Here is a 23,717-nt window from a genome sequence, read left to right as displayed (position 1 = left end):
TTAATTTTTGAGCCAAATTAGATTCAAAACATAATTATCCCTTCTTAATCACAACTATCGGTAATTAAGCTTGTGGGACATGTTATATTTTGTTAGAAGAGATCTCTTTTCCCTCTTTTTTCAATTAGATAATAAAGATTCAAAGCGTATTAACTGTTCTTATTCCTGGGCTTCAATAGTAATATCCTAAGAGTCAGTAGAAATTTGTGGTTTTGCTTTGGAAAGAAATTAGTTTCTACCAAAAGGAAAGGATTTTCGCTTAAACTATATTTGGAATGTTCAAATATAAAAATAAGAAAAAGATTAATTATATTTTTTTTCATTAATATATTTAGATTTTTTTGGAAAATAAAAACCAGTATTATCAAAATTAAATCTTACTTTGACTATTATTGATTTTTGACTTGTTTTATGTAACGCTATGATTCACTTCTATTTGCATTTTATTACTGTATCTCCTATTTTGCCCCTTGCCAACCTATCTCTACGAATATGTCGTTTCTCCCATCTTCCACGGTCTGCTCGGAACAGACTTGGCCCACGATCTCCGATGCTCCAGTTGCTTAGGCATAGAAAGAACCCTTGCATTTCTGTATCAATGTAGATGAAGCACCGCTTTGATGGGAACAAAATTTTCCTAAACGTCCAGTTTACAGCTTTTCACCAAGCCTCAAGTGATCGCAGTGCTTCTCTGTGGCCTTTAAACGAGCATCGATGTGGCATTGTCCTGTTGAGATCATTTCTTATGGTCAGTGTTACCTTGGGGAAGCAAAGGTTCATGAGGCTTGTGGCTGATGATGAAGGTGTGATGTACACCAATATAAGAATGCTGCTGAAAATGACGGAGGCCCTCATGTTGGCCGCGGCGGAGCCAATGCCGCTGCTGCTTGGAATAACCAGACAAATCTTTTATCAAGGCCACCAATTAAATGACCAACTCTTTATGATCGCCTTCACAAGTTCATGCACTGGCACCACCATGGCCAAAGGTGTTCCAAGAGCCTCCAGCTCACCTTTTCTTTCTTCGGCTCCGTATTGGGCCCAGGCTGAAAAAATGTAGGCCCAAATCCTTTCTGGGTTGAGCTTCAACTACCACTGGGGCCTCATATGGAGTGGTCCTAAGCCCACCTCAAGAGTGGGCTTGCTTGTAGTCTGATAAGTGTTAGCCCAAGTGGCTTGGTGAATCGTATTTATATCATATTAAATGACTCAATTGACCTCCCAAAGTGGGGATGGTAACGGGGTGGGTTTTTCGGGTACCCGTCCCACCCCGACTCTAATGGGACGGGGTTTAAATTTAATAAACGGGTTTGGGATGGGTACGAGATTTTTTTTTAAACCCGAGGCGGGTTCGGGTATTGCCCCATCCCGCCCCGTTTACATATAAAATTAATTTTAAAATTAAATTTAATTTAAATTTTATTTTACTATTTTTAATATATAGATAATAATAAAATTTTTTAATAAAATAAGTTATAAAAAATATAATGATTTTAATATTTATAAAATATATTTATTTTACTGTAATTAAAAAATTTAAAAATAGTTTTTTTTTTTAAAAAAAAGCTAAACAGGGCGGGGATGAGAATTTTTTTTAATAAAAGGGGTGGGGTTGAAAAGGGGGCGACCCGTCCCGTTGCTATTCATGTAAGGAGGTAACGATAGTTTGTAAACCTAGTAGCTTAGTTAATAAATGTTTTGATTTTTCTTACTTTTGGTGGACGTAACGATAGTTTTGTAAACCTAGTAGGGTAGTTAATTGACCTATGGTAGTATACTATTAGATTGGTTCTGGTTTGGTCCACCATCATGTAAGGAGCACATGAGAGGCTAGCCATTTTTGTAAGTCCCATTACAATGGACATCTATGTAAGTCCCAATTTGATGGACATTTTCCATAAAAAGCTTGTTTATTTAATATTTATGTTTGCAAAATAATGTTATACTGAAATTATTTTGAAAATGACACATGTAATATTAGTGGTTTTGTTGCATTTGAAAACATGCTATAAGGATTACCTATTTCATTTCTGGAAACACGTGTACACTATATCTTTATATCCTTTATTGGGCTTTAAATTCACTCATTTTATTAAAATATTTTCAAGCATACCTAATTCTGGTAAGAGTGATTAAAATGTTTTTGGGTACGCCTAATTCTGGCAAGGAGTGATTTAGATTAGATGAATGTTTTGGAAGAGATATTTTGTTATTAGTAGTTTAATTTACCACTATTATTTTGGATAATTTGTTATATTTGGATGATGGATTTCTTGTGAAAGGATAATTTATTGAGAAATTGTCTCTGATTTCTTTCCTTATTTATTTATTTATTTTTAAGAAATCATCTCTTCAAGAAACCATTTTAGATTTTTTGATTTTTTTTAAATAATAAAAAGATATCGCCTCTTGATTTTTACCCATAATTTTTTTAAAAAGGAAATAAATTATCTTTTCAAAAGATGATTTTTACTTTCATTTTCAATTCCCTAGTTTATAAGGAATATTGTTTCCATTACTATAATTTACGAATTATTTTTTAAAAATTATCACACTCTTATCAGAAATCCTATGAAATGGGTTTATCATTTGACTTAATCCAAGTGACTCTATACGTTAAATTATTACACATATATGTTATTATATATGTAAATACATGCAAATGGCCGGGCACTTGCGCTAAGAGAAAATATTAACAAATTTTGTTCAAACTATTCCACATGGGGCAACACTTTTCACAATCATAATCAAGGAAATAACCCCAATTCGAATGGGTTTAAATTTAGCTTCATAGAATTCATTGATGGAATATTATAAAAAGACTAACGATGAAAAACAAACAATTTTAGCCAATCAAGCCTAATCCCACTCATTCAAATTGAAGTTGAATGCTACAGTCATAGCACAGCAGCAATTGGGTCCAATTCAATCCATTCATATTGCGGGTGGTTGTCGATATTACTCAATCCTCAACAAACTAAAGAAAATATTAAATTAATGAGTAGGTCCAATTATAGTACCTAACGGAAAATATTGTGCATACAACGTGGCTTGGCACCTGATCTGGAACATTACGGGACGGTATGTCTGGGTCTGGGTGTGTATCCACGTCAGCAATGAATGAAGGTTGGACCTCCAGATGGATAATATAGAAAACAACAAACATGATTACGCGGCGCTTAGATGTTTCCACGTCCCTAGCTGGGTTTCTTTCAAGCTCTTATCTCCTCATACATGCATGTACTCTAAACATATCCACATCCAACCTAATAAATGTGATCCACATGGACATTCTAATATTAATTGGACTCAAATAGCGAGCTTACACATGAACTGGGTGGATCATGGATGTGGTGGGACGGGGTCAGTGATGAGGATCCTAGATGTTTCTAAGAGTCAGAGGCTAGGAAATAAAGAGAATCAAGTCATGATAAAATGGAAATCAGTGAAATCTTGAGGGATGTTTTAGTCCTATATATATATATTGCATTCATGAAGGATACACGTTGAACTCTCACTTTCTATCTCTGGATCCCTCGCCTTTTCTTCTCCTTTCTTTCTATAAAAGCTTCCATTCTCTTCATCAAGTGCATGGCGTCAGACATTTCAACGATTTTTCCCAGGGTTCTTATCGTCTCTCGACGGACTGTTAGCAAGAACAAGTTTGTAGATTTTGTGGGTTCGTCTTTTTCTCATCCTACTAGAAATGTCAAAATCATCTGCTTTCTTTGCTATTTTCTTGTACGTTTTTGTAAGAATTTCTCTCTTTAATTTTGGTATGTCCGGCAAAACCCAAGTCCTGGATTCAGTGAATTATAACTGGTCAAACTGATTATGAACGAAGAATTTGAACTTGGTAAAAAAATTAATCTTTTGCATGTTTTCCTTGTCATGATTCATGAACATGCAGGAGAATATCATCTTGATCTTATAGTAAACTATGGAGCAGTACCTGTGATCGTCCCAAGAGTTAGTGGAGTCCACATGCTGCTAGAAAGCTTCGAGCCAATCCATGGCGTTCTCCTATGCGAAGGTGAAGACATTGATCCATCCCTTTACGACGCAGAGCTTTCTGGCTTTTCCCCAGAAGAAATTGAAGAGATCAGGCGCTTGCACGCCAGTGACACAGCCATTGATCGAGAGAAAGATTCAATTGAGTTACTCCTTGCTAAGCTTTGCCTGGAAAGGAGCATACCCTTCTTAGGCATCTGCAGGGGATCGCAGATCCTTAACGTTGCATGTGGAGGTAGCCTTTATCAGGACGTAGAGAGAGAACTCTCAAAGAAGTGCCCAGAAGGGCAGAGAGTGGTTCATATGAACTACGAAAATTATGATGGGCATCGGCACATAGTGAAGGTGGTGGAGAACACCCCTTTGCATCACTGGTTTAAAGATTCTTTAGAGGCTAACAAAATGGATATATGGGTAAATAGTTATCATCATCAGGGCGTTAAAAGATTAGCTCAGAGATTCGTCCCAATGGCCTTCTCTCCTGATGGCTTGGTTGAAGGGTTCTATGATCCCCACGTTTATAATCCCGAAGAGGGTAACTTTATCATGGGTCTGCAGTTTCATCCTGAGCGGATGCGACAACCGAATTCTGATGATTTTGATTATCCAGGATGCCCCTCTGCATATCAGGTAAGCCAGCAATCTTGAATTTGCAGGCACAGTTTATAATGTCATTACTTTATAGGAATAGCATAGTGGTGGGAAAGAAAAATGAGGAATTTAACTAATTCCTGGTTATTTATAGGAATTTGTCAAGGCAGTGAAAGCTTACCAAAAGAAGCTCAATGGTTCAGCATTTGTGGCCAAGACTCTAAAGCTTGATGAAGATGTGGAGAAGAAGAGAAAGGTGATTGGTCGAAGTTTCTCAATTGCAAGAGACATGTACAGCACCCGCAGAGGAATGCTTGGGGAAGAGGAATCTGAACTCGAAGTTGGAGCAAAGTTTCTGGAGGTATGGCATGAAGATAACATTTAACTACCTAGTTTTAATTAGGAAGTTAAATTTAGTAGTGACTATTGATTAAGGGCTTAACCATTTGATATATATATATATATATGCCATATTTGTGGATCAATCTCAAACCTGAAGTAGGGTTACATTTAATATTTGGTAGGACCTACATTTAATATTTGTTATGTTATCTTTTTCTAAACAATTGCAGGCAAAGACAGCATTGAGTTTGCAGCAGGAGAAGAGGTTGAAGCAGATGGGTGCAACAGTGAGAAATGCTTCAGTGTACATGGAAAGGTTGAAGATGAATGAGGAAAAGGAAAAACTTGCAAGGACAATGATGGGGAAGATGTCCATTGAACAGTTATCCGAAATTGTGTCCTTCTACCACATGATGGGGCGAATTTGTTCAGAGGTTTTAGAGAGAAAACTTCACTACTTGACGAATGAAATTGGTGGCTGAGTTTTCCCCCTTTATGAAGGAAGGAACAGTGTGGACCTCGATATGATCTACATTTTTTTCTCTGAAGCCCCACACAGATCTTGAATAGGCCTCCTGCATTTTTTGGTGTTTTGGTTGTCGACTGTAGTCATTTTCCCCATCAGCCATGAAAATCAAATTCAAAACATAATCTCTAGCTCTTTTAGTCTTTTCCATACAATGGAATGGAAGCCAATCGTATCTGATGCATAAGGGAAAATGCATTATCTTTTAAAATTGTCTCATTAATATTATTTTATTTTTTGATTAACTTCTCCTACTTACTCCAAGAATGTAGTGTTGGGAAATTTTTCATGTGTCAAACTTTAAAATAACATTAGGACATGAAGAAGAAAAGATACCTTGATCTATGATGGTAACTTAAGTATAGTTTTAAGATCTTAAATGAGTTTCAATTTTCCCGTGGACCTTCACTCTTCTACTATTTTTTATATATACTTTTTAATGATAGATAAGGAAAATATTTTTAAAAATTATGATAAAAGAGAGGGACGAAGAAGTGTTGTATATTGGACCATGAAGTTAATAAGTTTTGGGTATTTCTTAGATAAATTTAATTTAATGTCACTAAAGCTTATACATAGGAAATGACGAATAAAACTATTAGAAAATTGACTAATTCAACTTAGGTAATCATCCTAAGGGGGGAGGAGAGGGGAAGGGAGAGAGTGAATAGGGTGATGGTTTTTTTTTTTTTTTTTTTTTTTGTAAATTTAAATTATATGATAATTGCATATAAAATAAAATAGTTGGAAAAAAAGAATGCAAACACTATTTTTATAATGATTCGCAACCCGACCTATGTCTACTTTTTTTTAGTTTCAATCCCAAGTTGGAGGTTCCATTAATTCAAGACTTCCAAATTAAGCTTTCAAACAATTTAATTAGATTATAGTTCTAATAAACCCTTTTGAACTTTTGACTAAAAGTATCTTTTACAATCCTCAAGAGATACGTCACTCTTGAACAATCCTTTAAGTGATACCTCACATTTGAAAATCTTTAAGTAATACCTCACATTTAAATTTTTACTCTTAAAGATTTATAAATAAGGATAGGAAATATTATCATAAAATCGTAATACAAAATTTAGACTCAAATGATATAAGATAAACTAGGATTAAATGGTGAAGTAATGATATGCTAGTTTTAGAACAAGGTGTACTAAAAAACATTCTTTTAAGGTTCAAATATATTCAAGAAAGATTTAGGAAAGTTAAGCTTTTGAAAACAATGAAGATTTGAGCCTTTAAGTAGAGAAAGGAAGCCCAAACTAGCCGTTAGACACGTTTTAGGGTGAGCCGATTGAGCTCCAGTTCGACCGACTTGACTAGCCGTTGGACAGTCAATCACTATTGATGACTATTGGAGCTTGATCACTCCTCGAATGCCCCTTGATCATGAAAGACTTACATTTGATTGGGCAAACAAACATTTTGGAAGAGAGAGAAGGTTTTTATACCCCTTAACTGGTCTTTGACTGGGAAAGGGCAATCAATTGATCAATTCAGTTCACCCATGATCGGTTGGACTCGTTTTGGCTCAACAATCATATTTTTCAATCAAAAAACTTTTTAAATAAGTTTTATAAAGTTTTTAGTACAAGGATTTAGTTGAGAATAAAAAATTATCCAATTATAAATATTTTAAACAAAATAACTCTTAGATGATTTTTGATTCAAAACAAATAAAATACATGAAAGACCTAGTGCACCAACAACCTCACAAAAGGATTCTATAAAAGTCTTCTAGGTTCTTCTCTTTGAGGCTTCATCTTTTTTCTTGATGTTCCTTTCACTTGATTTGGTCTTTGTAATTGCCACTTTAAAAATCATTTTATCTAGTTGCACTTGAAATATAATCATTAGTTCAAAATTTTATTTTGTTATCATCAAAACCAAAATTAACTAAACTTTGGTTTCAAACTTGTCTCTCATCTAATTCTTTTGAACAAAAAAACTTCGTGTTGTGTATTTACTTGAAGAGAGTGTGAAGGTCCATTAGAACTTTACAATCCAAGTATAAGAAAGTTGAAAACTTTAACTTTAAAGTCTCGATGACAATGAAACTCTTACTTGGTTATAAGATCGAGGATAGTAAACGTAACAGGATTATTGGACCATTATAAAATGAATTTGCATTTTTTTTCTCCATTTTCTCAACTCTTTTATTATCTTGCTTACTTCTATTTGTACTTTTGTATTTGAATGAATATTTCCTTCGATGATTTCCTTCACTTCATTAGCCATATTTCACACATACTCAAATGACTGACCACACTCTAATACCAAATGTAGGAAAAATTTTCATTTGGTGATTAATATCAAACTTCAAAGTAATATTTAGGATATGAAGAAAAAAAATATACTTTAATCTTTATCCTAATTTTAATATGATTTGAAGATCTATAAGTAACTATCTTGATTTTCACTCTTCTTTGGTGCAACTCTTTTTTTCATTCACTCTTTAGTGATGGATATACAAAATAATTTAAGAAATTTGAAGTAGAGAAAGAAACCAAAAAACTTTTCCATGTATAATAAGATACCTTTAAATTAAATATGGTTCTTCCTATCATTGACAAATAGGATACCTTTAATTTTTTTTTAATTAACAATTGCAACATGAACGTGTAAAGTATTTTAAAAATGAATCCAATTTAGTATCTCTAAAATTCATACATAAAAATTAAACAACTAAAACTTTTAATAAAAGAAAACATGTTCATAAAGACCACTTCTGCTCCAACATGTAACTTCACTACTCTAAAAAGTATCTCACATGGCAGTGAAGGAGGAACTTCAAGGAACAGTGATGAAAAATGAACCTTATTCAGAATTTGAAACAGTGTTTGAACTCTGACCTATGACGGTTATATCCGGCGTAGGCTTATGATTAATGGAGGCTTGTTGGCACATTAATAAAACCAAGAAAACTCCGATCACCTTCGTCTTTATTTCGACCTTTTTCGAAGTGTCAGATATTCACGAAAAGTACCCACAGTGAGGAACATTAAGAAATAAAAAAGGGAAAATTGTCTGCCAGCGTTAATAATCTTCAGCCCTCGGTTATAAATTAAAACATTTAAACATCAACTTCTCAATGACATTTCTCCGATAGGAACAGATGCAGCCATTAACTTGCATTTTTAGAAAGGTTAAGAGACATGGTAGCAGGACCAGCGGCTCACCACATACCCAACACCACAATTTTCTGATCCATGATAATATTCTCCATTTTCCTATATAAAGATTTAAAAATAAAATTGGATCAACATCCGACTGAAATCTATGGTTGGGCGCATACAGGACAAGACTGACACACCAAGCTGGCCGTAAGAAAAATCAAAGAGGTATTGTCAAGGGGTGAAGGTGACCCACATCCAGAAGAATGTAGTGGTCCATTCCCCTACACATGGAAGACCTGAGATTATCAAATTAAATGTCTGATAACAGGTGAAGTCCAACAATCTGAACTATTCATTTACTAAACACCAAGTCACTCGTATCAACTCCTATAATACAGTTATCCAGTACACAAACTTAAGAAGGCATAATGGTTAGTTTCAGATACATACATGGGGGAAGCTAAAATTTGATACCTGCACCCTATCAAAATCCCCTAAAAATGTTTAAATAAAATATTACAACCTACGTACTGATCATCAGGACAGAAAAAAGTGCCTGTTTTCTCATAATATAACCAGAAATATGTATACTAAAAGAACACACCACATGAACGCAGAGCAAATCATACCATCTACTGCTCAGACTTAGCACGGCATTCTGCAGCTTCTCCAGCAAATATTTGCTTCAGTCTCTTTTCTTGGAGCCTTATTAGGGTTCTTTTCCTTCCCTTCCATAGCTTTTTGAACTTTTTATTTTATTTTTCTTCAGATTTTTCCTTTTTAAATAACTTATTATAAGTAACCAGGAAACCAAATCAGAGAAACACCCCTAACTCAACTAGCCATCTTGATCTCGGTATTAGATGCAGGATTTTATTTCTAAGGTGGACTGACGAGCATGTGGCAGCAAATGAGTTGGGCTTCTCTTCCAGAATGGTAGGAGCACGAATTCTTTGAGAGGCAACTATCCCTTAACTTCATCTACGGCAGAAAAACAGGAAATCTGGGTGATTGACCTCAAGCAGCCTTAGCCGATCGTCAGCAGCCTGCAAAAGGGAGTTTGTCAATTGGCAGTCACGCCCTCCATTAGGGGTCCATAAGGATCCTCTGAATTTATATGAAGCAAGACCGAAAACAGGCAAGGAAATCTCGGTGACCCCATCCATCTCACTTTGAGCACCTGCAAAAAGTCAACCTACTAAGTCTCCTAGAAGTGACAAGAAAATAGATAGTCCTATTGTAACAAATCAGAAGTTGCCAATGGAATTGTTGTGAAGAACAATGAAAAGAGAAAAGGGGAGGACAATGCTTTAGTTGACCAAAAATTGGAAAGAATTTCAGGAATCAATCGAAATTACAGAAACAGACAAGAGTAAGAAGTTTGAGCTTCATGAGTACTCAAGAGTCAGTGAAGAACTGACTTGTGACTTATTATCTGACAATCAGCATATAAAATCATGATGACAACAGTAAACCCTAAACACAAAACTCCTCCAAGAGAAGGAAACCCTTAACACAAACTCCTTCAACCCCATTTAAGTAATTTTAAAAAGAAGAAGAAGAAGAAGAGAAAGATTAAGCTTTCCTACATAACATAAATAAAATGACAGACGAGATATTTTTCATTACCTTTCATGGGTGTGTGAAGAGAATGGAATGTCAGAAAACAAGCATCCAAATCTCTTAACGTTGGGCCTGTTGGTATTCTGTATATTGGATACCTACAAAAATGTATATCGGACCAAGTCAGTCAAATGTGCATATACATTATTACATTCTGTGAAGCAAGTCTGAGGTTGCAATGATTTTACCAGGCCACTGAAACCCAACTATAAGGTAGTAAATCACAACTTCTAAGTGTCTTCAGCTCAGGAAACCGAAAGGCAAGATCAGATATCTGTAATAATTGATAACATAACATCAAAAAGAGGGACCAAAAATGAACAGTAGAAGCATTCCAAATCAGACTATGATTTAGAATTTTAAATTTTGTTATATTTTCTTTAAATAGAGTGTGTGTAAGAGAGAGAGAGAGAGAGAGAGAGAGAGAGAGAGGGAGACTAGCCTTGTCAGCTAAAGGTTCCCGGCCATTAGGAGGGTCATGTTCTAGATATTCAAAAAGTGGACATCCTCTAGAATTCCCAGATTCGCTGTCATCACTGGAAAAGTCTTCTTGATGATCTGTCAAAGACAACCCATCAATTCTAAGAGGAACATCACTTGTTACATGATAATTCTGTTGCTCCCTTGAGAATTTCAATCCTCTATCCAGTTCACAATCGCTGCTTCCATCACTACTGGAATCCCTAAAGTTGTCACCATCGCTTTCCTCCCCTGGTCGCCTATCATAAGAGGGAAGCTTTAGACTCTGTATCCTTACAAAACAATGCTAGCATAACTACTATATTTATTTATGACAAGAACCAAATCATATCAGTCAATAAATTCACAATTTGGGAAATGTAATGGCACTTGTGTAGCTTGGCCTGAAGTAGACAGCATAAGCTTTGTACAATTAACAATATAGGCTTAGAAAAACATTAATAGAAAAAAATGCCAATAAAAATAAAAATAAAAATCAATCCAATCATTGTTTTGGAATGTTATTCATATTGTAAGGAAATATTTAGAAGAATGAAGGCTGCCAATTCAACTATCAGCTTAGTGAGCATGATTCCCCCAATCATATGTGAATACATCTAATTCCCATGCATTGTAAATCAACGTGTTATAAAATGTATCCATACTGAACACATTGGGTGATCCTCATTATCATGCAATGGAATTTTTTTTTGAAGTCAATATTTGACATTTAACAATATAGGCTTAGAAAAACATTAATAGAAAAAATGCCAAAAATAAAAAATAAAAATTCAATCCAACCATCGTTTTCGAATGTTATTCGTACTGTAAGGAAATATTTAGAAGAATGAAGGCTGCCAATTCAACTATCAGCTTAGTGAGCATGATCCCCTCAATCATACATGAATACATCTAATTCCTGTGCATTGTAAATCAATGTGTTATAAAATGTATCCATACTTAACACATTGAGTGACATTTCATATGAATGTCAGACACTGAACAATAGCGTAAAATTTCATTCTTCTTCATTGTGTCATTCAATACAGCAACCAAATACTGGAAATTATGGGAAAATTCTGATTCTTTGTTTTAAGACTTCTATGAGAAAACAAATGCAGCCTATATTACATTACAATCCAACCATCTATAGGCACATAATATTGAGAAAGTAAATTGTAGCTAATACAACAGGAAAACCAGCTGTAGAAGAAAGCGGAAAAAGGAAAAGAATTGCATTTTTTTTTTTTGATAAGTAAAGAGAAATATATTAAACAGAAAGAGGAGACACCAAACTAGTGCTCTCCAAGTATACAGGGAGTATACAAAAGCAGCCCACATACTCTAAACCAAGGAAGGGGAAAGAACAACCCCTACCCTTACTTAGAGCCTAGCCACTCAAAAAAAGCTAACAAGAGAACAAAGGCTCAAAACTATAAACACCCTAACCCAAGACCACAGATTACATACAAAAGAATGTTTCAACCTTTGGAGTGAAAACACCTCATTCCCAAAATAATGTAGAAGAATTGCATTTTTAAACTTCTACAACCTTCCATGAAATAATTTCTCCCTTTTAGAATAAATTTGAGTTCCATTTCAATCTAAAACTATCACCACTAGTGGCCACCCCTTCATTATTATTTGATCTGGGTACATGTTCCCATTGAAAAAAGGCGATAGTTTCCATTTTGATAACAATCATCCACAAGCATTGGCCCATTCTAGAGGAGCTTAGATGAGCCCTTTGAAGGCATTAAGCTAGTTTTAGATGTAGGGATCATTAGGCTGCTCCTATAAATTTGGACAATTATGTTCTTTTAGCTCATTTTAATGTTGGGACACCTTTTTGAGATTCTTTGCCGCTGTTTAGCTTGACCATTGTTTTGGCCCTGCTAGTGTAGTCTTGCCCAATTGGATTATTATCTGGTCATAATGGCCACCATTTGATCATCCTACGAGTCTTAGGGCTACTGGCTTCATTGTGGTACTTGATTGGTCCATCATGGCCTTTCAAATCCAATCATGGCTTTAAACCATTTGATCAACCAATTTATTGGCTCCATTATGCCATGCACCCACTAACATTTCATTGCCATTAGTAAGAACCATATGTTACCATGGCCCCAGACTTATAACAGACAATTGCAAAGTATTGGAAATTTTCACATTCACGAGCAGCATAGACTCTTCTGAAGAAGAGCCACATCTGTGTCTGAAACCACACTGCAGGTCATCTTTCAGACACTACCAGGACTTGTCCATAATCTTAGTCACTTTTTTCATGTCATACACATACTTCAATAGAAGTCAAGCACAACTATTCTGCTTTATAATGTATATGATGTTTATCTATAGCTTCTTTGAAGTCATATAGATGTTCCTCTATACTATTTTATTAAGCAAATATAGAGATTCTCTCCCCCCTAACCATTCTACTTTACAAAAATTAACCTTGTTTTTTTATTATGGATGACAAAAAAGGAAAATGATAAGTTACTCTGGGGAAATCCACCATTATTTTATGTTCTTTTAAACTTCTCAATTTACTTGTCATACAGGCAGACCACATGGATGCATATCTAGAGCAGTAGCATTGGTGTTATCAGAATAGAATTAATAACAATGTGTATCGTATTTGTCAAGCTTCTTCAAAGTCATAAAATTGTTCATTAAAAGAAAAGATAATCAATTTATAATATATATTCTACATATCCTATGTAATATTATTATACATAAAAATATGTCTAAACACTGTTCTGTCTTTCCCACTTCTGCTTTTCTATGTTCATGCTATGCACAGCACACACTATACCATGTGAATAGAGAAGAGAGAAATAGATTTTTTTACAAAAGGGAAAAGAAAGAAACAAAATGAACAGTTCAACTTAATACCACTGCAGTTCAAATAACAATAACAATAACAGCTATTTCAAATGACTAGGATGACTTATTTTGTTCAATCAATTATTCAATAGAACAATAGTCAAAATCAAGCATAAGTGACTAAAAAGAACCACAACCAAGTCTCAGTCCATTCCACAAGCAACTAGATCAATCAAACAGCTCAAGGGATCTAGACAAAAATGAGAATAAGAATCTGATTTAATGTCCATGGATAGCCAAACAGAAGTTCAATGAGAGCCACTGGCCAATTAAAATGTCCTAGATGACATTTAATAAGGTTCTGATGAGTCTGAGACGGATGCCTAAATGGCAGAAAAAAGAAGCATTTGTTTTACCATAAATGGAAATCAATGTCATTGCATATAGAAAGGAAAATCAACAATATATATGACCAGCAATATGAATACCTTGATTTCACAGATGACTTCTTGGAGTTGCCATATATTTGAATACCCGACAAGTAAGGGACATAGTACTGAACAACACAATCACTGTCATTCAAAACCAAAGGCACTCCTGCACCATAAGCACTCCACTCTTTAAAAGACTCCCATAAATCACCAAGCTCAAAGTAAGGTTGGAATTCTACATCACATGTCCGCCACCCCCTCATTGTCTGCCATCAAATACAATTCAATAAAACTATTATGAATAGAATGGTTAAAGCTACGCCCTCTGAAGCAAATTATCATGGCAGAGCCAAATTTCAGTAGATGCAGGCAAATATTATTTTATAAATTTCCGTTCTGTTTTTCAAAGTATCACTCCACCTCTTCTTGTGCATCCATTATGAGTTCTGTCATAAATATCATTCATATGCACACTGCACATATGCACAAGGGAAAAATAAAAAACAAAAGAGAAGCAACGAAAAGAAAAACCCAATATTAAAGCCTGAAACACAATATTAAAAATCATAAATGAAGGAAAAAAAAAAAGGGAGAGAGAGAGAGGTTGATGAATAAATTGCTCAACATCTCTAAAATGTAGCTACAGAAATTTAATTTGCAAAATAAATTCCTCTGAACTCTTACGAGCAGTTACTGACCTATAAACTACAGTTCATATTAAAATGTAGAATTTAGTACAATGTTTATTAGTCCGTGCTAGATAACCAATTTCGTGCCTTGAGACAAAGGGTTGGATATTTCTTGTCATTAGTCTATGAAATACCAATTATGCGGGATGTAATAAAATTTTCATACTCCATTTGGTCGCTGAGAAATCATATAATTTTCAAGGATCATGGTAACGTACTCAATTAACTTCTACAATAAATAGACAGGGCTCAGTCAAGTGTTTGGTTTCCTCACAAATAGAAACTAAACTGTAAATTTTTAACTTTCATTTTACCTCATTTTTCTCCATTTTCTTGGCAATCAAACAGAACAATTTTCATAAAACTATAATAATGAACCACAAAGTTGCTTTGTAATCAAAACGAACCTTGGACAAATACTGAGCAGGAACAGTTGGGATAACAGATTCCAAAAACCGCTCAAGATTACTCGACTTCGACAACATCGGTTCGTCTCCCGGCGCAGCATTGGGCTTCCGGGATTCGTCCGATTCCTTACTCGTCCAGGTTACCGATTTCTCCTCTTTCAGGACCCCACTTATATCACTCTGAGCTCTACGAATTTGCTCTCGATTAATCTTCCGCGCTTTCACCGGATTGTAAGACCGATCATCTCCTCGGCTATGTCCAAAGTGTAATCCCGCCCCCAGCATATCCACGCACTAAAAAGAGGACGAAAAAAACCCTAATTTCTTCTTCGTCCTATAAACCCTAAATTGGCAGGAAAATTCTAAGAATATGAAAATTTCCTAGAATTTGATGTAAATGTATTGGAGCCAAAAGTTATTGAAGAATATCAAGATAAGTGTCGTCAAATTCTTAAAATCTAAATCTTAGGAGAAAACCCCACCAATGAAGAATCGGATCAAAGGGAAGGGCTGGAGTGTGGCGAAAGAAAGCCTAAGGGACAATCAGAAGTCAACAGATCCAACGGCTATTAAGCAAAGAGAGACTAGCCACGATGAAGAAGAAGAAAGAGATTGGTCTCGACCAGGCTCTGAACAAATAGATGGGCAAAGGTAGAAGAAAGCGATTTATTATTATTTTTGTAAGAGAAATGAGAATCAAATTTGCGTGAAACTACAGTTATGGGCGCCTGTTTAAGCAAAATGACTCTCGTAGCCCTGTAAGGGAGTACGAGGCTGCTAGAAAATTATAAATTCAGTGTTCATAAGGGGTAATTTGTGGAAATGGGAAGGGTGGCTATGAAAAATGGGAGTGGAAATATCAGGGCCCATTTTTATAAACGTTATCTGATTGTGCAGATTCAAAAGTGACTAAACCGAGATGTGATTGGTGGAAATTTGGGCATTCGGATTAGCACTAAAAGAAAGAACACGTGTGATTGGACCGGTGATGAGTAGACACGTGTATGCTTGATTTTGAATGATGGGACAATCGGTATAGCTGTCCTCCTCCTTATCTCATTCGATTGTCCCGAGAAATTGAATTTGGCAATGATAGAGTGACAGCGTTTGAGAGAGTATAAGACGACAGTCCAATGACTACCACGAAGCCGGCCTGATACCAAGGAGTCACGTCCCCACCTTTCACGCCTGCCAGACGTGGGCACCGACCCATTGAATTCCGAGCCATGATTCCTCTCCGGTTAGCTTACTACGGTATGGTCAAGTTATCGACAACGAGCTTAGCCCATGTTGCCTAGGAGTTTGGGCCGATGACTTACAACATACACTTCAATTGAATTGGGTTTAAGCTTGGGCCCAAATCCGGTAACTCCTTAATTAATTAGCCCATTCCAATAATGTCTTAATTTCTAACACAAGCCATATTCAAAGCAAATGTCTAAGAATTAACCATAGTCAATGCAAACGTTTTTTAATATTTAAAATTTTATAAAATAATTTAAATTTTCTTTTAAAAATTGATTTTAATGATATATCTCATAGTTAATGTTATAGTATCTGACTTATATTAAGTGAAAGATATATGAAGAAAAAAGGGTAAATGTTGGAGCGTAGTGACGACATTTTCCGTTTAAGTTTGTATTTTTATTGTTGTGGGTGAACGATAGGTTAGGGGTGCACCTCATAGTACGGTATAAAAGTATTTTTGGAATTTTATTACTTGAGGGTTAATATAAATATCTTATTATGTAATCCTAATTTGATACATAGTGAAAGTCTTCTTTTCTATTCCCGTGAACGTAGACAATTTGCTGAATCAGGTTAAATCTGTGTTTTTTTTCTCTTCATTCTTTAATTTTCATTATAAATCGTTACACATATATCAACAGTTAAAAATACTTCTAAAATATTTTTGTGATTGTCAATAAAAGTGCTTATAATATAATAGACATTCCTGTTATAAGTATATCTGTCCACATAGATATGAGAGGCACTCGAGGGTAACCCGCATGAAAGGAACAATAGACCAACTGTGATCCTTCACCAGTAAAATTGGAGAGAGGGATTCAATTTTTAGTTCACATGCATGCCACAAAAGGTGAGGCAGACGAAGCAAAACGACAACGGATGACCTATCGTAGACAGCAATATAAGCAATAGGAGTAATAAATTTCATTTTATTACTCTTTGTAATTTTGGTTTAATGTACCTTGAGTGGCCTAAGATTCACACTCTTTGTAATTTTTGGTCTAATGTACCTTATATATATATGGATGCCTTGTTTTCCGGGGGGGAGTGAGACATGGCACCAATAAAATTCTCACTTGAGAAGTCTAAGTCCTAACATCTATTTCTATCACGTTGTGGAAAAATCTGCCAAGCCGCCGCCTTCTACGTAGTTTTACTTGTAGAAAAATTCCCTCGTGTCTCATTACTTTATTTCTCCAACTTGTTTAGATATTGATCACTCATCAATCCACAATATTAGTATTGAGGATGTCAGTGGCATTAGTATTGAGGTTGTGTATTTATGATCAAGTTAGCAGAGAAAATTCTCATTTTGAATGGTTCCGAGGGACAGAGACATAACACCAATAAAATTCTCATTTGAAAAGTCCTAAATCGTGACGTTTAGTTCTATCGCGTTTTGGAAAAATCTACCAAGCCCCTGCTGAGATCTACCTGTAGAAAAATTTCCCCTCTCTTCATCTCATTGCTTTAAATCTCCAACTTGTTTAAATATTCATCACCCGTCAACGCACAATATTGTCTACTCTGAAGCTCTCTCATGATGCCTTCTCAGCTCCACTCATCTTCCTTCTTCATCTCTGTATCTGTGTTTGTCCTGGTTTCCGTGTCTTCATCTCCTGACTATAACCATTTCAAAGAGAATTGTAGCAGTCAGTTTTACTGTGGATCACAAAAAGTCCAGCATCCTTTCTGGACAGAGGATGGAATCAAAGAGTGTTGTCGTCCTGGAATGGCGATCAAGTGCGAAAATAATCAGCTGGAGATAGAGATTATGTCAGGATGGTACAGAATTTTGTCCATCACTCAAGAGACGCGTACTCTGAAAGTTGAGCGTACGCACAGCCGAGATGATGCTTGTGATAAGAAACTTGCTGATGACATTAATGGTGAGGTTCCCAATTGCTCAGATGGCTCTTTTGAATACCATTGCTCTTCTAATGAAAATTTGGGCCAGAAATTTACATGCGACAAAAGTGGTATGGCTAATGAGGTTTTCAGTGTAAAAGACCCCATTCTGAAGGGTAAGGGTATCATTCAATTAAGCAAAGACGGCATTGCAATTCAAGGTCAGCATGGCTATGCTGAGGTTGTGCGTCGATTGTCAGAAGTTTTCAGTAAACCGTTTGAATTAGAATACGAAGATGATGGTGGAGACTGTTACTCGCGTCTTCATTCCAATGGGAGCTGCGGACATAATTGGACTTCTCAGGAGTTCACATGCTTCTGCTCGGATCATCGCCCGCAAAACTGCCTTGCAAGTACGTATGCCTTCTCTTTAGTCTTTTATTTTTCTAAATCCTTAATTGCTGTGGTTCAACCTTGTTAGGCACTCTTACTGTACATAGCGTACATACAACTGCGTAAGACTATTAGTCATATATAGGACAGCAAATATAAATTGGGCAAATAGGAACTCGGGCAACAAGCTTAAGCAAAGCAATCCAGACTAGGTTGAAAAACTTGGATTCAATCTAAAGTTGAGTTGAGCTTAATCATCCTTCCCTAATTTGAACCAATATGATATCTATTATGTTTGTAGGTTAATATTAATATTTTTAAAACCGTGCTTTCTGGGTTGTCCCTATTCTTTGTTACATGCCATAAAAAACTTTCACTGATGGTTTATGTGACACCACAGACTTTAATGCAATTTATTATAAAAAGTCACAAAAAATAAAAATAAAAAATGACGATGAAAGACTCTTGAGCCTTGTTCCTAATACCTGCATATGAGAAATTCTGGAAGATAGAATATTGATATGAAACTCTCACACCTTGTTACTGGTGTCTACAATCCAATTTTATGAAAGAATACTTACATAAACCTCTCAAGTCCTATTCCTATTCCTAGTATCTAAATCCATGCCTAGGTCGTGAATAACCAATTCTTTCCCTGGTTTCTAAAACCATATCAGAGCCCTGAATAAATCAAAACTTCATTTTCTGAATGAGTGATAGAAGAAACTCATGTTTCTGTCTTTGTGTTTGGACCTATAAAACGATGTTGTGGGCATCAGAGTTTTCACTAGTAAAGTGCGTTTGGTTGTGTATCCAGTATTTTCATCCATGTTATTTTTAGCTGTGCTTTATAAGTTTGTTCGAGTCTTATTTGGGCTAAGCTGCTTTGTTGTTTGTAATCTTTTCTAAAGTAAATGAAGTTACATCCATGAGTTCATTTAAGCTGCTTTGAGCATCCGAGTCGGGTGATCGAGGACCAATTACTTGACCGTTTGGCTAGCGATTAACTATTACTTATTGGAGTGTTGCATAATTAGGAACCATAGTTGGAATTGTTGTGTGAAAGTAAGAGATTGTGAAGCCGGTTGGTGATATCACGAAGCTGTGAAAGGCAATGGATGTCACAAAAAAGATGCAGACGAGATTGCAGCATTAGACCAAGTTTAGGATAATGGTGGGTCACAGCGGTCATCACCTCCATCATCACCTCCTATGCTAGACTAATTAGAAACTGGTATCATCCTTTTTAGCTGCCTATAGTAAAACTTCCTTATCCCTTTCTACCACTATGATTGAAGGTAGAGCTTCAAAGTTGGCAATGCCCTTTCTCACTACCACCTTCCTGGAAGACACCAAGACCTTCAAGCTGGCATCATCTCATGTCTTTAATTTCCACCTCTAATGCAGGACTGATTGATAGGAATGGAGTACTGTATGCTTCAGAAAGTGCAATAGGTTTCATGGTTCTGTTCTGGTACAGAATAAAATATTTTATCAGGTGTATATTTTGCTAGACAAAAGTGCTGTAGATATTAAGCAGTAATTGTTCATCATTTGTTGGAATCGTTTTGATGGATGAGAGAATCAGAGTGGAAGGATGCAGAAAATGGTTCCACAGAGTTGATAGATGTGATTGTGCTCTCATCATGCTTTAATTGTCCCATTTTCGCATATACATTACCTGCTGTAGTTATGTCTCATGCCACCGCTCAATTCCCCTCTTTTAACTGAAGAGTCCCCATCCATTCTCTTGCTTTTTCTTTGGGATTTGAGAGCACTAATCTATGTTAGTTCAGAATCAGATGAGTTTTGACTGCCTTTGTGTGTGTATCTCATCAATATTTCAGTGAATTCACATGCATCTTTGCATTCACGTGACCAGGTGCTAGTTATGTTAGTAGGCCACAACAAAATTTCTACCTTCTACTTGTAGAGCTCCAGTCTATTTGGTTGGTTCTTTTACATATGAACTGTTTAGAGTTCAGAGTTTAAACTCATATAGCTGCTCTTCATGAATTCTCTTGCAGGGGGTCGGAGTTCATTGAAGCTAGTCCTAGGTAATCATCTCTCCTTAAGAAATTTCTGATGGATATGGACATTCATGGAACAGGAATTAATGCATTAATTTTTTTTTTTCAATCTACAGTACTGGTGTAACAGTTTTGAACACACTTTTGTCCAGAAAATTTTGGTCTGTTGAATCCAAATCTTATTTTACAATTTATTTTTAACAAAAAATTTCAAGTTAAATATTAATGAAAAATTAAATTTTCAAATTCATTTGTTTTTTTTCTTTTTTTTTTCCTTTGAAAATTGTGATCAGGGTTTAGAGTGTTCAAATGAAATTTGAAGTTGTTGGATGACAAATAAAATTTTTGTTGAAAAATGATTTTGATGAGTTAGTTTTTTAAATCATTAAGTTGGAAATGGAGACAACTTGTTACTGATCAACTAGTTCAAAATTCAGGCTCCAAGCCAATTCTATACCTGTGCTACAATGGTAGTTTGGACAATCTAAAAGGTTAAATACTATTTTTGTTTCTTTGATTACAGGCGCCTCAGCTGCTGGAATAGGGATTTTGATATTACTGGCTCTCTGCATCATGATCAAATTTAATAAATCCTTGATGTTCTGGAAGAAGCAAACGGGGAACCATCCGAATGTTGAGGTCTTTCTAAGAAACCATGAATCCTTAGCTCCAAAGAGATATCGCTATTCTGATGTTAAAAAGATGACCAATTCATTCAAAGATAAACTGGGTGAAGGAGGATATGGAGGTGTTTACAAAGGAAAGATGCTTGATGGCCAAATGGTGGCAGTAAAGGAGCTTGAGTGAAACAAAAGGTAATGGAGAGGAATTTATCAATGAGGTTGCAAGCATTAGTAAAACTTCCCATGTCAATATAGTAACTCTCCTAGGCTTTTGCTATGAGGGTCCAAAAAGAGCCTTGATATATGAGTTCATGGCTAATGGGTCTCTTGACAAATTCATATATAATGGAAATCCTTCGACAAATGGTCAATTGGGATGGGAAACCTTGTACAACATTGCCATTGGCATAGCCCGAGGATTAGAGTACTTACATCGTGGTTGTAACACACGAATTGTACATTTTGACATAAAGCCTCACAACATTCTTCTAAATGAAGATTTTTGCCCAAAGGTATCAGACTTCGGCCTAGCTAAACTATGTACCAAAAAAGAGAGTATGATATCCATGTTCGATGCAAGAGGAACTCCTGGATATATTGCTCCTGAAGTATTCTATAGAAGTTTTGGGGGTGTCTCCTACAAATCTGATGTCTATAGCTATGGAGTGATGGTTTTAGAAATGGTCGGAGGAAGAAAGAATATTGACGTTGGTGTTGATTGTATTAGTGAAATATATTTTCCACATTGGATATATAATCACTTTGAACTAGACGAACTTGGATTGCAGGGGCTTATGAGTGAAGAAGACAGGGTGAATGCTAGAAAGATGATAATAGTGAGCTTGTGGTGCATACAAACCAAACCTTCAGATCGTCCACCAATGGGCCGAGTGCTGGATATGTTAGAAGGGAGCCTCCAATCACTGCCAATCCCACCCAAGCCTTTCTTGTTTTCTCCTACAAGATCAATGAAGGATTCATCGACTACATCAGAATTGTGAAGTTGTTCTGCTGAAATGTAAAAAATACGTTCCTTTTTTTTCCAGCTAGTTCATTTCAACTTCGCCCAATTTAAAAGTTTTCACTAATATGACTTATGCTCTTCAAGACTTTGACATTTTTACAACTTCTCATTTTAAAATTGTAAGTTGAAGATAATCAAATTGCTCAGCAAGTTATTTTAAAGGATCATTTGAATATCGCTTGTTGACTGATAAATTTTGCTCTTTCAAACAAAATTCTGAAAGTTTTAAGGGAGTACTGTCTGCTTGCAGTACTATATCATACTAGATGGAATAATAAGAATCGGAAATTTGTGGGCAGTAGTAGTACTCTTCCTTCAAAATTTGAAACTTGTTCATCACTCCTAGATTTGTTAATCATGAAGGCTGGTTTTTGCAAAGGGTGAAGAATATGACATTTTTTCTGAGATCCCTAGACTATTATGCCTGTTTGGACAGTGGCAATCAAATTTCTGACACAAAAAGTAAGAGAAAATGAAAATATGGCAATCAAATTTCTGACACAAAAAGTAAGAGAAAATGAAATTATATTTAAAATCAATAAATTATATATGTATATATAGAAATTTATTTCACTTATTTTTCATTAAATAATTTAAAATTTATAAATTTTTAACTAATTTTAATTGTATTTATTTTTAATAAAAACTATGAAAAAAATTATTTTTCTTAATTTTTTTCCTTCTTGATATTTTCCATGAATCCAGCATAATGTGAAAAAAGATAAGGATGTGCAAGTTGACCTGATATTGATAATGTGAAAATTGGATATTTTCTAAGTTGATTGACTCAAACCTAAATCAAAGAGAGAAAAGATATACGTTAGAATATGAGAATTTCTAATTTTCCAAAGAACACATGTTTGGTAACGTTGAATATCTACAAAAATGACATTTAGTTTTTCTAGTGGAAACTTGAAAAGTATGGCTATTGTGATGTTACTCTAATTGCCTCAATTGTTGGAATGGGGGACTTGATTCCATTGACTCTTTGTCTAAACATTATATCGATTAAATATCTGATCTTTCCAAAAAAGAGAAAGAACCATCTAAATGTTGAGTCTTTTATAAGAAACCATGGATCCCTACCTCCAAAGACATCTCTATCTTATGTTAAAAGAATTACTAATTCCAACATAAAATTGAAGGAGGATATGGTAGTGTTTACAAGGGAAAGTTGCTTGATGGCCAAATGGTGGCAGTGAAGGTCTCGAGTGAAACAAGAGGTGATGGAGAAGAATTCATGAATGAAGTTGCAAGTATTAATAGGACTTCCTGTGCCAATATAGCAAGTCTCCTAAGCTTTTGCTTTGAGAGCCTAAGAAGAGCTTTGATATATGAGTTCGTGCTCAATGGATCTCTTGAAAAGTTCATATATGATGGAAATCCTTTGATAAATGGTTGATTGTGATGGGAAACCTTGTGTAATATTGGTATTAGCATATCTCCAAGATTAGAGTACTTACAATATGGTTTTAGTACATCCCACCTAAGTTGAGCCATTCTCCTTCATGATACCAGGCCAAG

At 35.4% G+C, this 23,717-nt stretch overlaps 2 protein-coding genes and 1 pseudogene across 3 annotated transcripts; 2 read left to right on the top strand and 1 right to left on the bottom strand.

The window, feature by feature from the left end:
• Positions 1-3,415: 3,415 nt before the first annotated feature.
• Positions 3,416-5,715, top strand: LOC117919122 (putative glutamine amidotransferase GAT1_2.1). Its single transcript, XM_034836211.1, has 4 exons — positions 3,416-3,679; positions 3,911-4,641; positions 4,757-4,963; positions 5,175-5,715. The coding sequence occupies exons 1-4, from the start codon at positions 3,592-3,594 to the stop codon at positions 5,424-5,426; spliced, it is 1,278 nt and encodes a 425-aa protein (XP_034692102.1). The 5' UTR covers positions 3,416-3,591; the 3' UTR covers positions 5,427-5,715.
• Positions 5,716-8,894: 3,179 nt separating this feature from the next.
• LOC117918306 lies at positions 8,895-15,697 on the bottom strand. 2 transcript variants are annotated; one of them, XM_034834868.1, is made up of 6 exons: positions 15,028-15,697; positions 13,989-14,197; positions 10,658-10,934; positions 10,404-10,489; positions 10,222-10,313; positions 8,895-9,638 (listed from the first exon to the last, which is right to left on the bottom strand). In XM_034834868.1, the coding sequence occupies exons 1-6, from the start codon at positions 15,310-15,312 to the stop codon at positions 9,631-9,633; spliced, it is 957 nt and encodes a 318-aa protein (XP_034690759.1). In that variant the 5' UTR covers positions 15,313-15,697; the 3' UTR covers positions 8,895-9,630. The 2 variants fall into 2 exon arrangements, with proteins under 2 accessions (XP_034690759.1, XP_034690751.1); XM_034834860.1 differs by having other exon boundaries at positions 8,895-9,772; positions 15,028-15,695.
• A 2,134-nt stretch (positions 15,698-17,831) lies between these two features.
• On the top strand, positions 17,832-22,279 carry LOC117912755 (annotated as a pseudogene).
• The last annotated feature ends 1,438 nt before the right edge of the window (positions 22,280-23,717 follow it).

Source organism: Vitis riparia, chromosome 1 (assembly GCF_004353265.1).
Source record: "Vitis riparia cultivar Riparia Gloire de Montpellier isolate 1030 chromosome 1, EGFV_Vit.rip_1.0, whole genome shotgun sequence".
Lineage (NCBI taxonomy): Eukaryota > Viridiplantae > Streptophyta > Magnoliopsida > Vitales > Vitaceae > Vitis > Vitis riparia.
The sequence above is the reverse complement of the archived record's forward strand: the minus strand, read 5'-3'. Positions and strand labels throughout refer to the sequence as shown.

Coding starts and splice junctions, on each gene's coding strand:
- LOC117919122 (XM_034836211.1), top strand. CDS start 3,592: ATGGCGTCAGACATTTCAACGATTTTTCCCAGGGTTCTTATCGTCTCT. Junction 3,680..3,910: donor CAAGTTTGTAGATTTTGTGG/GTTCGTCTTTTT, acceptor ATGAACATGCAG/GAGAATATCATCTTGATCTT. Junction 4,964..5,174: donor TTGGAGCAAAGTTTCTGGAG/GTATGGCATGAA, acceptor AAACAATTGCAG/GCAAAGACAGCATTGAGTTT.
- LOC117918306 (XM_034834860.1), bottom strand. CDS start 15,312: ATGCTGGGGGCGGGATTACACTTTGGACATAGCCGAGGAGATGATCGG. Junction 14,198..15,027: donor CTGCTCAGTATTTGTCCAAG/GTTCGTTTTGAT, acceptor ATTTGATGGCAG/ACAATGAGGGGGTGGCGGAC. Junction 10,490..10,657: donor GGGAACCTTTAGCTGACAAG/GCTAGTCTCCCT, acceptor CAATTATTACAG/ATATCTGATCTTGCCTTTCG.